This window comes from Silene latifolia, chromosome 5 (genome assembly GCF_048544455.1).
Source record: "Silene latifolia isolate original U9 population chromosome 5, ASM4854445v1, whole genome shotgun sequence".
Classification (NCBI taxonomy): Eukaryota; Viridiplantae; Streptophyta; class Magnoliopsida; order Caryophyllales; family Caryophyllaceae; genus Silene; species Silene latifolia.
Genome location: NC_133530.1, coordinates 22,600,805 through 22,616,062, shown reverse-complemented (window position 1 = coordinate 22,616,062; position 15,258 = coordinate 22,600,805). Strand labels below are relative to the sequence as shown.

General features: G+C 32.4%; 1 protein-coding gene and 1 long non-coding RNA gene across 2 annotated transcripts; one reads left to right on the top strand and one right to left on the bottom strand.

Moving 5' to 3' along the window:
- Window positions 1-1,419: 1,419 nt before the first annotated feature.
- LOC141655992 (uncharacterized) lies at window positions 1,420-1,827 on the bottom strand. Its single transcript, XR_012548277.1, has 3 exons — window positions 1,722-1,827; window positions 1,581-1,634; window positions 1,420-1,495 (listed from the first exon to the last, which is right to left on the bottom strand). It is a non-coding gene; the product is annotated as an uncharacterized LOC141655992 (long non-coding RNA).
- A 9,975-nt stretch (window positions 1,828-11,802) lies between these two features.
- On the top strand, window positions 11,803-13,797 carry LOC141655049 (uncharacterized). Its single transcript, XM_074462148.1, has one exon. The coding sequence runs from the start codon at window positions 11,803-11,805 to the stop codon at window positions 13,795-13,797; it is 1,995 nt and encodes a 664-aa protein (XP_074318249.1).
- Window positions 13,798-15,258: the final 1,461 nt, after the last annotated feature.

Here is a 15,258-nt window from a genome sequence, read left to right as displayed (position 1 = left end):
CGGTATCTGCTATAGTTGGCTCTACTAAAAAATCAAATCAGAGCCACTCGGAGAATAACGAATTGGATCGAACCTTCAAAACTCCTCCAACTACGAATGTGCATGGACGAATAACTTGACCAACAAAAAATTAAAAGACACATGGAACTCCATTTAATCATTAAGAGCCAAAGCGAACATATATATGGGGTACTATAATGGGCATTTTCACTAATCATCCATCCACACTTACTCTAAACAGCGAAGGGATCTCCTTGTTTATGCAATTAGCAATTCCAAGTCAGAGATCAACGTCCCATTTGAAAGGATAACAACAACTTGGATTCGTTAAAAAAAATGCAAGAAAATGTTCACACACACTGATGGTTCCTGCCACACCATTTGTTAAAGGACAAATCCAATAGCCACACCTCAAATGACCTATATCTACTTTAATTCTGCACACATTTAGCGTTTCAACTCAACTGGGTAAGTATTCCATTTCAGATTTACCATCTATTCACTAAAAAGGATTCCATCTTTTCAAATGAATTCCATACCGTTTCCTAATTTTTGTTGAGGTACATCCTATCCTTTTCCAATTCAATTTAGAGTGCTTCATTTTAATTTTGTTGTAATTTGATTGGTATTGACTGGAATTGTATATTTGTATTATGACGAAATCAGTATGTGAAAAAGCATCGCACAGAACATTCAAGGTATATAAACAATAATATTTCCAGAAGAAAGTGAACTAAGTTTCAAATCAATCGATCAGTGATAGTCAAGTTCAAATTAAGGCGATTACAACAATTGACCAAGAAATAGTGGTGGCAAAAAATAGTGGTGGCAAAGACCAAGAAAATTGATGGAGGAAACGAATTGAGAAAATATAATTATGTAGCCGACGCACCCGGTCTTGGTGGTGTGAGAGTGAACAACAATAGTAGTCGAACCCATGGTACTCGAATACGGCATGCGCGCTCAGATGTGCACACTGAAAATGTGAACCAGATGAGATATTGAACCTGAGTAAAAAAAACAACGTATCCTCCAAACCTTATCTTTTGAACCTTCCTTTTTGTTACGGATCTCCAGCTGATCAGGAGTTTCCGTTTGCTCCACTACTAATACTCGATAGCCCTATCAATCCGAAAAGAAGAAAGCAAAAATAAAGCTTCAATTTCAATCTCATATTCAAGAATGAGGTGCCAGTAAACCCTAACAAGTTGCACTTAATTAGATGTAAATAACAATGAATTTGAACAATGACCTTTCTTGCTAGTTTCTCCTGATTAATCGAAAAATTCTTTCTCGGGAACCCGCAATGAGGCTGTTCTCCCTGCCAATAAGAGCAACTTAGTTCAGAATAAAAGGAATAGACAAACTATTCAACAAGAGGAACTTAAGAACATGACCAAGACATAAGCTATATCCGCATCTTCATGTACTGAAGATCAAGTTCTTTCACGCCAACATGGGCATCCATTTCGAAAAGCTCGTAAAATTTGCCCATCTAAAACATGTAAATTACCATCAATATACTGACATTGCTAGAAAGTAGATTGGTAATTTGATATAAAGACTCGAGTATGAACTACCTTAAAGAACATAACTTTGTCCATATGCTTTGATTTAAACTCCCACCATTGTCGCTACATAAGGGCAACACATTTCAAAATCAAACAACTTCGAATAGACAGACATAACTTCTTATAGAGGATCATTAAGTGATAACTTACCTGACCGCTAGTAAGACTTTTCAGAAATTGAAGGGGCAAGTAAAGAGTTTTCGGATCATAATGTGGATCACTTGGGAGTCTCCTCTTAGCATCCCGGCGATCTCTGTATGTGATGGGGCAGTGTAAAAGCATTAGATACATGACCTGAAGCAAGGAAGTAAGATGTTAAAAGTTGAGCTCAAACTTTCTTGCCCAGGAATGGCAACTTTTTCTCCTCACGAATACCAAACCTCTCAAGAGCATCAGTGTCCATGCTATCAACAACATTGGTAGATTTTGTCTCTACAAAATATAGTTTTTGATAAGAATAAGAAAGCAATCATATACAAGCCAAGAAACCACTTAACCAAGATAAGAGACGAGAGACGAGAAAGCAATAATGCAGTAAAGCTCATGCAATAATGATCAGCCAAATAGATTATAGATCGCACGATATAGAGACGTAGATGCATTCCCGTCTTTAAGTACAAAGCTTAACACCATATTATCAGTTCGAATTGAGGAACGGCTTAAAGGCTCTCCCATAGAGGCGAAAATGGAAGAGATACAGAATTTTATACAATTCCTGAAAGTCAGGCTCTAAGAACAACAAAGCTCAGAACTTCGACTCCAGAACATATATTAGCTTTTGTTCTTGGATCCTTGCTAGTAGAGGTCCTGAAGCATTTACTTCCATTACCCGTCACATATTCACATATCCCACAAAAGACAACGTAAAGTTCATTTACATGTATTAGACCCTAGTTCTTCTAAATAAATGATTATTAAAGTACACCATCAAATGAGTTAAGTATCCTCTAACACATTTTGTCTCGTCATGTATCACATCATTTCTCAAACTCAAAACGTATTTCAACACAAATATTTCTCGCCACAGCGCAATGATACAATTGATACCAATAACAGTACTGCAATCAATCAGGGATTGAATCATCAAAATAGCTATTACTATTCCAACTAATTTAGTTAATCCAAAAAATGAGCAACAAAAATAACTCCGGGAATTACCAAATTCGACAAACATAAATTAAATGCAAACCCTACTATTAGATATCGAGAAAACGGCGTCATCGCTATACAATCAGAAATTAAGCAGCGATAGACATGAGATAATAATCAGTTACTGTAATAATTTAGAATCAAAAGTGATTCCAGAAATTACCAAAACTCGAGTAAGAAATTATCAAAATCAGAAATAATTGGTTCTATCTTTATTGTATGATGAAGAATTTGTATCAAAATCAGAAATTACAATTAGTTCAACTTTGGTGTATGATGAACAGATGAAGAATTTGGAAAATTAATGTTTAAAAGGGGAATGAAAACCCTAAATCTCAAACACAAATTCTTATTTGTGACGGAGGGTATCCGTCACAAACAAGAGACGGGTACCATGTTGTCTCACAAAAAACCCATAGGGGGTGAGAGAAGGAGCACATGGGGTGGGTGCCCACCTTGTCCCCTCTACCCATTTCCACTCACAAAATACCCGTCGCAAGATCCGACCCGTCACAAGCAAGACTTATTGAATCTCAAAAGCCAACCACAAGTAGAAAAAAGTGTGGAGAGCAAAAAAATAATCAAATAATTCAAAGGAAAAGAAAAAGGTGAAGAATAAATTACCGATGCACGAATTACTGATCTACAATCTCCGATAAACCCGAGTGCAGGAAGAGTATGGAGAGAGAATGAAGGCAGAGGACGTAGTAAAGAGAAAGGAAAATGAAAGAGCAGAAGGAAGAAAGCAGCCTGAGAAAAAATAGAGAGCAACAGTGCAAAAACTGTGCCTCACGTGAGGAGCACAAAATCCACTGTCCTACTATTCATAAGCAACCAATTTTTAGAAGTTTAGACATTTATAAGGGTTGTAGAAAGTTTATATATATACCAATATAACTCTATCATCTTGATCGGATAAAATTTCCATAAGTTTGGTGATAGTTCTACAAATGGAGAAAAGAAGCTAAAATAGGAGATAAAACATAAATTTATCCCAAGACGAATACGGTAAGAATAAAGGTGAATGGAAGCTCAGATTAGAATTCAAAGTTGGTGAATTCATAGTTCATACTACAGAGACTTAGGAGGCATCCAATCAAAAATTTCAAAGTTGCAGTTACACCAGCAGAACACACAAGTACTCCATATCAATCAGTTTGCTAAACTAATTCAATGAACTCACCTCCGGATCGGTTGAAAGAAGACGCCAATAAATGTAAGCATGATCACGTAGATCGGGATTGTCAGTCTCAACAGTTGCATTATTCAAAACAGCCTGTCAACAATGAAAAGACTAGTGTCTCAAGCAGTACAATCAGAAAAGATCACTACAAAACGGATTTGACCAATTATAGATCCCTATCGAGCAGTGACAGTCTGCGCAGCAATATTCTATGAATATAGATTAGGGTGTAGAGAACTGCATGGAGGATAAGTCGGTTTTTAATGACAATAACATGATACATTGATCACGAATTATCCCGTGTAAACTGAAACATACAGCAAAAACTTCAACTGCACGGAGTTAAAAATTGTTCTACTGCTTTACTTAATACATAAGTATATAACCTGCAGCAAATGTAAATGTCCGCACTAAGCCCTGAAGAACTACATGACATGTTCATTTCCATGTAATGGAGTACATAATATGTTTTTATAGAATTTGCATAATTTTAATTTATAATTTTAAATTTTATTAAGTAGTTATATATATCGAGATGCAGGGGACGAAAATTAAATTACGCTGCTAACATATTACTCCTGTTATAGTTGTCGATGTGTATATATATATGTATATGACTCTTTGGAGATTTATCTGATGTAGGATTCAAAAATAAAACTCAATCTTTTTTGTAATTTACTATATCTCTTATTTGATTAGCTCAAAATAATTATCTTCAGCTGGGTTTATTATTAAAAATAAAAATCGTGTTTTAAAAAAGTTGGAGTCTCTAGAATTGCCTGGAAAAAGCCTCTTTTATATATACTAGATTTAATGCCCGTGCATTGCACGGGCCACTTGTAATATTTTGTCTTTTGAAACACCGTTGTACATCACGTTATAAAATAACCATTACAAATGTCGACTCCCATCTACAAAGAGGCTCGATGCGAACTCCAACTCCAACCTGACTAAATTACTTATCCTAATAAATACATTTCTAATTCATTAAAAGCACTACTTGAATAGTTTAAACTAATTCTAGTACATTTCACTGATAACGTTCGATCTCAAACCAGTCATTAAGTACTCATACTCCAACCAGTCATTATGTGCTCATAGTCCATATACAACCTTAGTTTGATACTGTTATCGTGTTGTTGTTTCTTGATAATACCTGAACAATGATTATAAAAGGTTAAAGCATGAATTATCAACAATAAAATTAAAATAGCGATAAACAAAAATAAATTCGTTGCTCAAACAACATGAATAATCATGCAAATAAATAAATAAATATATTAATCTAATAAAACTCGTAAATCACAATTCCTACCAAAAATAGTAGCTTAGATAATGTAATTTAAACATTGGTCCACATTGGCCCTAATTAACCCTAATCAAAACTCATGTATGGAAAAATATACTCTTATTATATAGGGCTGTACTTTAAGCGTCCTTCGTTAATCCACAACTAAAATTAGCTGAAATTAAGTCGGAAAGAATATAGCTATCAAATATATGCAATAGAGTGGCATTTTTTAAGAGCAAGTCTTTTGATGTATGACTTCACAATAGTTTTGTTATTACTGGACAAACCATTGTATAATTTAACGTAAGAATGATACGAAACGTAATAAACCAAATATGAATCGATGTAAAAATTCCCTCTGTTCCAGTTATTTGTTATCCTATTCTATTTTAAAGTGGCTTAGTCACTTATTATTATTCTTTCTATTTTTAGGAATGCATTTGAATAAAAATTAGATCTTTCACACTCAATTTGGTCTTTTTGATATTTGTGTCAAAATCAAGTCGTTAGTTATAGAATTGTACTATCAACGAAAAATTAAGCACAATATCAAATTAAAGACCTTTAACTGGCGAATCATGGTCAACAATAAGGAAGGCCCAAATTTGACGTAAAAAAATATTAAGGAAATAGTTTCCTACTCGTCTATTGCTACTACTTTCCTATAAACACATTCGTTTATCAATAATAAATAATTACTCTCTTTTCTAACCACTTACATAATAAGTTACATGGTATTAGAAAGTATACTCCGTAGTTAAGTACATATGAGTATATATATGGCTATCAAATATACAAATTCCATTTAGTCTTTGTCTCATATAACTATACCACAAATTAATGTGAATTCAATAGGAGAGCAGAACATATTTCAATGGCTTTAGGTTTTTATAACTCGAGGGACTGTCTTTGTATACAAATTTTTTTCGTAATGCTTATAAGTAAAATTATTCTACATTTATCTAAATATCCTCAAAAGTCTTCTTTTACTGCCTATTTTATTCATTATGAGGGTATATTATATGCTTAAAATAAATAACATCACACTTTTTTTAGCGAAAGAACATTTTATTAAATGATACAGAGGTAGTATCGTAAAAGCCATAAACAAAAGAGACATAGCACTAATAAAATCTTTATTAAATGAAAAGAACTAAACAAGCCGTTATGTACAATAGCTTTCTTTTCATAATCGAATTCAAGTGAAATAACAAAATCTTTACTACCATTACACCTTTCGAGCAAGAGAAGAACGGATTAGTTAAGCGGTTAAGTTGTAAAAATACTAAAAAAAAAGAAGATAATTTCAACTTTATTTTCAGCGACTATGCTAACCTTTTTAGCTCATCTTAGCATGGCCAAATTGATATCGAGAGCCAACTCGACAAACTAAGTTAATGCAAAACAGCAAAATAAAACACAACCTCACGCAAAAATATTATTGTTTAAACACTGGAGAGTGAAGCCTATGCGCGATCAATCTTCATGCATTCCGCACAAGCGTATAACTACAAAATCTGCAGGGAAACAATAAAACATAAATATTCCTTTTGCATATAATGATTGAATATGTAGTAAATCAATATTTATAGAGATTCTTTATGAGATGATGAATAAATTGCACTGCACACGGGAAAAAAACCACATTCATATGTTAAAATAAACATAAAATTACAAAAAAAAAAAAAAAATGAGTACCTTGTGTATGACAAATTTTGTAGAATATCGTCTATATTGCACTGCACACAAGGACAAAAAACCACATTCATATAATCGTATGTTAGAAACTAAGAGCAAAAGAAAAAACATTAAAAATTTTAGATCATAAATAAATTTGCATGCTAAAGAAAAATAAAATAAAATTATAAGAGAAACCATAAACTTTGAATGTATTGTATTTGGAATCTTGAGCCATAAAATCAATATATTTATATACAAACAGTTTGAGTCCTCTCCCTACTAAAATGAATTACTATTAGAGGTCTTCAACTGGATCTCATATCAAAAACGTACGTGGTAGCTGTAAAATCTTATCGTATTACATAAGATTTGTCATTTATTTTATTGTTAGTTATAATATATACTAGTTTTCTTGCCCGTGCGTTGCACGGATATTAAAATAAGGTGTGATAAATTTCACAATAAAATGGAATATAGGCATATAGTACATCGTTCGTGTCTAAGATTTTATGTATGCCGCTTGACCAACAAATAACTCTCGTTAACATAATATTGACATAAGAATAAAAGAGTGTTTGATTAATAAAATACAATTTTTAGGAAAATAAAACCAATACGAAGTTTATATATATAAAACCAATACGAAGTTTATATATTTAAATTTGTTCATTAATACCTGTTTGTTTTTCAATTGGTCAAGGAAAACAATAATATTTACTTTGCATAATCAACTCAATGATGCAATGAATCTCATTCTTTAGAATAATAGCCATAATTTAATCATTGTTGGGTCAAATGGTAGTTACGTAAAAACATTTATAGATAGTTAAATATTATATCTCCCGGTCAAACTATAAACGTACCTTTGAATGTGAACCAAATTCAAACGCAATACTACATGGCTGGGGCTGCTTATGACACCCCTATAACATTAGTCTTACCCCTCATCTTCTCATTTGAAACAAAATCCTTCACCCATACCCCTATTTTTCTTCCCTATTCACATACATGATCTAAAACAATCTCATCCCTTTAACGATCGATCCTTGTCTTCGAAGCTTCTCTCAAATTTATCCAACCAAGTGAAAAACTAAACCCCTACTTCTAGAAAAATCCACAATCCAATGGAAACTAACCCTTACTCTCGACAATGTTTTTAGAATTAAGATTTTACTTTAATTTGGATTGATTGGGTCAAGATTAAATTTATCAGTATGATCTTTTGAGGTTTCTTGTTATTATTCATGTTACCTATTTATTATCAACCTCATTCCCACTCGAAACAACCTTTAGCCCACTACTTAATCCCTTCGGTTCACACATAAAACGGTCTAAAATGCAAAGCTTTCATCTCTCTCTTGAAAAGTCCGTCTAACTAACAAGAAACTAACCGCTACTTTCCGAACTTCATCATTTTTACATCCCGTAAAGATTAAGTTGAACATGACAAAAAAAAAACGTAGAAACTTAGGTTTTGTTTGATAACGACAGATTGGAAAATTTTTTAACATTTTGAGAGTTTTTATACTATTTAAATAAGAGTGTGCTATTTTGAGTGTTGATCATCGACATATTGAAATAGTAGATTGTGGTGTAATTTACTGTTTTACATTATGACCTTTAATTAGTATATTATAAGAAAATAAAAATTGAGTTTTTTTTATCTCTGAGGAAATTAAGGATCAAACTTTATATTTATCATATTTATAATTAATATTCTTCACTTAAAATATATAAATTTAAGCAAGTTCAAATAAGTTAGCTAAAAGTTATAAATTACAAATTGTACGAACGTAAAGATAATAATTTTTTATTAATATGAAATAAATGTCATAAACTTCATGAGAAAATTAATATGGTAGAGAACTATAGAATAGTTAGAAAGTACGTGACCCCCTTTTAGGTTTAAATTTTTTTCATTTATTTTTATTTTTTACCTAAATTAAAGGTGGTTAAGGCATCGTATTATGCATGACGAATATGTCTCACCCTTCCCCAACTCGTATCTCTCCCTAAATTATAGTGATGATGTGCTCAATTTACACACACACAAAAAAAAATTATAGCATCAACAATAATTATTTTGCTCCATATAATTGAATAGTACCGTTTTTTATGCATGAAAATTTGTTAGAAGAAAAGCTTGAGACAGACGGTCTTCACTATGTTAGGGAAAGACTACTCATACCCTTTTATGTGTTTTTCATGACTTTTTTTTTAATGTTGATCGTTGCGTGAATTGAATCTTAATCTTATACATATTTTTATAATAAGTGTATCTAATTTACCTTCAAGCCTCATTCAAATCTATTTTATTACTCGTGGTACCATTTTTACTTTAAATTGTAAAACAATCGCATAATAAAGTTTTTCAAAACATTTACATTCATTTATCATAATATGATATTTCGATTCGCAAATTAGTAGCAACTTTCTTTATCTTTTACTACTCCTTGAAAAATAGATATCAAACTTTGTACTTATCAATAATTTGTGAATACCTTATTTAAATTTTGATTAATATACTTTTATATAATGACAAATGAATGTAAATAATATAATAATAAAAAATTATCAATAGAAGTTGAAGTGTATTGTGAGGAAAATAACTTTAAATTAGTAGGAGACATACATATGACATTTGAAAAATAAACTGCTAATTAATCTTTCAAACTAACAACTCCAAAGTTCATCAACAAAATGAACGATTACATCCTTAAAACTCTTACTATGACCGAGAACAACAACAGCTTCATCCGCCGGTTGCTCCACATCGATGACAGTTTTAGGAGCTATCTTGTGGATGCTCAAGCCGCACTCAAGGACGCCAAAAGAAATGGCTTGACAGAGCAAAAAGAGCTTGATTGTTGCGGCTATATGACGATATAGCAATCTGAACGAACGAAACCTCCAAATAGCTAAGGAGGAGAGGAGGGATATCATAGAAGAGAATAAGACTCTCTATGAAAATATAAGAATTGCATTTTTAGAAATGTAATTCTTTTTTTAATTTATGTATTTATATATATATATATATATATATATATATTAATGAATTATTAATTAAGTTTATCATGCATTCCTCTCTATCATCTTGCTTCTTCTTTGTTTTATTTTATTTAATTTGTTTTACGAGCTAATTAAGCGAATAATAACATAATAATGATCGATAAAAACCCATCATTATATACATGCAAATGAAATAATTAAAAAAAGAAAACAATGACGATGAAAGACGATGAAACCAACAGTGACGGCGAGATTTACCTGATAATTAGAGAAAGTAAGAGACGATGAAACCAAAAGTGACGGCGAGATGAATAAGCGACGATGAGAAAGTGAGAAAGAGACGATGAGAAAGTGTGTTTGTTGTGTTTGTGTTTGTCTGTGTTTGTGTTTGTGTTAGGTTATGTATGTGTTTTGTGGTTGTAGCTGATCTGTGTTTGTGTGGTTTATAGTATTGAAAGTATTGACAACAGTTGTTCAACAACAACCGTTGTTAAATAAGTTTTAACAACGGTTGTAAATCAACAACCGTTGTCAAATAAGTATTAACAACGGGTTTAAAAATACCCGTTGTGATTACTTTTCACTAACTTTGCGCCAATTTTGCGCCAAATTATTAACAACGGTTGTGCAAATTTAACCCGTTGTTAAAACTTATAACAACGGTTATATAACCATACCCGTTGTAATTAAGTTTAGTAAAAATCGCGCCATACATTCTACAACGTCTATTGTGATTTTCGTGCATAAACGTTGTTAAAGGGGCGTTGTAGTTGCCTGGATTTGTAGTAGTGATAGAATACCATTACAAACTTTAGTCCAGTCATTAACTAATTAGTTAATGTTAATTATATATGAATGACCTAACTTGAATGACCCAATCTAAAAAAACTTTACCCGAACCTGAATCGACCCCATATCTAACTCGTTAAGTGAGGAATGTAAGTAAGAAAGAATGAACGTAAATAAAATATGCTGGGTAGCAGTGGCGAACCTACGCAGTAGCAGGGGGTAGCAGCTGCTACCCCATTCAACAATTTTTTTTTGAGAAAATTAAGTTTTGCTACCCCATTAAATATAATATACTCTATGATTTAATATTAATATGGAAGTTAATCCCCTAAAAAATAGGTGTTTCCTAAACAAACTAAATCATATAGAAAAAAATTCCAAATCCTAATTCCTATAAAAACGTACTGGGTTGTTCTCACAAAAAAAAAAAAAAAAAAAAAAAAAAAAACTGCTAATTGTATACTTAGGATCTTTTCGGCGTCCTTCTCGAATCGCGCGTCAAATCGATAATTTGGGAAATCGGTATTCTCGCCATTAAGGATCACAATCGATCTTGAGCTTATTCCCTTTCTATAAGGTAATCATAAACTCTTTTAAGCTAATAATCTTGTGATTTGAGTAGTAATATTAAAATTATTGATTGATATTGATGAATCATGAATGTGATAATTTCTTATACTCCGTAATTGAACTCTTGGATGATGAATTAGATCCAATTTGTAAATTATGATGGATGATTAATATTTAATCGGTAATTTGGGAAATAGTTTGGTGAGTTTAATAGCAAAATAGATCGAGAAAGATGGAATAGTGAATTGAAATTATTGAATAAATTGAGATCTTAATTAAATAAGAGAGATAAGAGTGAACTAAATTGATGAAGAAGATAAAAAACTAAAGCTTTGTAGGTGTGCGTGTAGTGTGTAGAAGCAATACAAGCAAAGTCTTTTATTGGGAATTAAAAGGCAACAGAGGGAGTCGAGAGGAGTTGGGAGTGGGGATAATTTTTTTTTTTTTTTTTTTTTTTTTTTAAGTTTGGATATATACTTTAACACTTAAACATTAGTATATAATGTTCCTATATACTCTAGTATTTGGTTGCTTAAATAATTTATGATTAAATTTTCAGAATGAAGAGAACTATAACGACACCTATTACGAATTTTTTCCCGAAAAGACATCGTATTGATGAAGCACAAAATCACCAAAGTTCAAATCCATTAGACGAACGTGAAACCGAAGTTGAAGAGCCCCACGATGGCGAAACTGAAATGGGTACTAGTTCAAATCCTTTTAAAGAGCCAATTTTAGATAGGTTAACTGATTTTGATGTTATTTCTCTTCCACACGATCTTGGGTTGAGGAGAAAGTTAACAGATTTTCACATAAATGACCGTGATATAATAAGAAGAGAGTATGTTCGAAGAGGACCATGTCAACCTCGTGATCACAAATTTCCAAAGACAAAACGTAACTTTGTTGTTGCGTGGTTTGATAAGTTTAAGCCTTGGTTGGAGTATAGTAAAGAAAAGGATGCGGCATTTTGTTTTGTTTGTTATTTATTCAAGAGTGATTGCGTATCAGGTGGCGAGGCTTTTGTGAACGTGGGGTTCAGGACCTGGAGTAAAACAGATGCATTCACTAAGCATGTCGGTAACCATATGAGTGCTCACAATAATGCCATGAGGAATTTTGATGTTTTTAATAAACAAAAATCTTCAATTGCGTGTTGCTTTGAAAATTATACCAAAGAAGCTAAAAATGATTATCGTATTCGATTGGATGCTTCAATGGATGCATTACGGTTTATTACTTTACAAGGGTTGGCATCTCGTGGTCATGATGAAAGTGATGAATCCTTGAACCAAGATAATTATCTAGAGCTTAGGAAAGTATTTGCAAAACGTGACAGTAATGTGGCTAGAGCTCTTTTTGATAAAAAAGTACCTGGAAATTGTACTCTCGCCTCATCTAAAATCCAAAAACAAATTGTTAATGTCTTCGCAAATGAGACCACCAAAAAGCTTATAGAAGAATTAGATGGTGGGTTTTTTGGTATTCTTGCCGATGAGTCAGCTGATATATCTGATAAAGAACAAATGGCTCTTTGTTTGCGGTATGTTGCTAAAACAGGGGCGGTAAAAGAAAGACTTTTGGGTGTTGTACATGTGGGTAATACTACTTCTGTAACCCTTAAAGCTGCAATTGAAAAGGTGTTACATGCAAACTCTCTTACTCTTTCTAGTGTTAGAGGTCAGGGTTATGATGGTGCTAGTAATATGAGAGGTTCAATCAATGGTCTTAAAACCTTAATCATGGAGGAGACTCCTTCTGCTTATTATGTTCATTGTTTTGCTCATCAACTCCAGCTAGCACTTGTTGCGGTGGCTAAGAAAAATGCTGATTGTAGTGTCCTTCTTGATTCACTCGGCATTTTACTTAATGTGATTGGGAGTTCGTGTAAACGTGAAGATATTCTCCGAGAAATACAAGCTGAAAATGTTTTAAAAGCATTACAGGCTGGTGAACTTGAATCTGGAACTGGCTTAAATCAAGAGAAAGGTTTAAGTAGGCCCGGTGATACTCGTTGGGGATCTCACTTTAAAACCATTTTGCACGTGTTTGATATATTTCCTGCCATTCTTAAAGTTCTTGATGCGATTGGTGAATTTTGTGATGGAAGTGAGTTTGTAAAAGTGGAGAGTCTTGCATTTACCATGCGAACATTTGATTATGTTTTTATTGGACAATTGATGATTACTATTTTTGGGATTACTAATGCATTGAACAAAGCTTTACAAAAGAAAGATCAAAATATCGTGAATGCTGTGTCTCTTGTTGATGTGACACAAAAGAATTTACAAAAGATTAGAGAAGATGGGTGGACTGCTCACATGGAAAAGGTGACGTTATTTTGTCAAAAGAATGAAATTTGTGTTCCTGTCATGAGTGATATGTATGTGGTTCCGGGGAGACGCAGGCGTGGAAAGAAAGAAGTGGATAATCTTACTCATTTTAGAATCGAAGTGTTTTTGAGCTTGATTGATCAAATATGGAGCGAAATTGATGATCGATTTGGCGAGAGAAGCAAAGATTTACTTACTTATGTCTTGCTTCAATCCTAGAGATCGATTTTCTTCATTTAATATCCGTCATTTGCTTCAACTTGCTACCTTCTATCCGTGTGAATTTTCAAGTGCTGATTTGCTACACTTTGAATATGAACTTGGAAACTTTGTTGAAGATGTTAAAAATGATGATAGATTTTGGAATTTAGAGAGTCTAAACGATCTTTCCATGAAGCTTGTTGAGACAAAGAAATATTTGGTACACATGAAGGTGTATTTGCTCTTAAAACTTGTATTGGTTCTTCCTGTGGCGACAGCATGTGTGGAAAGAGCTTTTTCGGCAATGACATATATAAAGAATAAAGTTCGCAATAGCATGGGAGATGATTTGCTGAATGATAATTTAGTTACCTTTATAGAGAGAAATTTATTTTGTAAGGTTACTAGCGAAGAACTCGTAAACAAATTTCAAAATATGAGAACTCGTAGGTTACGACTAGATTAATATTTTCGCGTTATGTTTGTAATTTGAAACATATGACTTATATTTATTACATCGTGGTATGATTTTTTTTTTTTTTTTTTTTACGATTATGATGTATATTTTTTCGCTACCCCATATTTAGATCTCTGGGTTCGCCCCTGCTGGGTAGGATACATTATACCACTTTATTTATGGTGATATTTCGATTTCGATACTATTTCCCCAGTTTGTACATCTCTCAAATTCTATTGTATAAATTCTTTATTTTTAAAATAATTAAATTTCAATTTTTTAGACTTATTAGATGTAGTTAGCAAAAGTTGGATTATTGCCTTTTTGTCAATGCATAACTCAAACCCTGCAAATAAAACAAAATAATACATAATAGTAGATTAGTTATTAATTGGAGGTTAATAACAACACATACAACTACACAATATAAAATTGATAAAAAATAAGCATTATTCTACATTCAACCGCTATTGTCCTTCTCCATTTACCAAACCGCATGCTAGCCAAAAGAGTGAAGTTCATAAGCGAATATCAGATTGAAAAATTAGGCTTGAATTTCCCATACCCTATTCTTTTATTTCTTTCATGCATATATATCATTTGTCTCGTTAAGTGCATGGCTCTTTTGTATAGTGTTTTTATGGAGATGTATCTTTGGATGTTCAAAATTAGATTTATTTATTTTAAGATTATTTAAAATTTAAATTTTCTTTAGAGACTATTGAAGTGTGATAGATTTGGAAAATCACAAATTGCAGTAAGGATCCTCTGTCCCACTTTTGTGTCCCATTATCTACAAACGAACAATATATTTATTTTGGTTGTTCGGCCATCCGTAATTTAGGTCATCATCTCTCTTACTAAAACTCTCAGTTTTTGTGTCCCATTGTCTACAAACGAACAACATATTAATAGAGGGTAATAATAGAATGTATGCTTCCGTAAATTTAATTAAATTGATCACTCTTTATTGTTCACATAAGAGTATTACTCCGTACATGTTATCCTCTTCTCATCACCCA

Bases quoted from the DNA above. Each gene is read 5' to 3' on its own strand.
- LOC141655049 (XM_074462148.1), top strand. From the start codon at position 11,803: ATGAAGAGAACTATAACGACACCTATTACGAATTTTTTCCCGAAAAGA.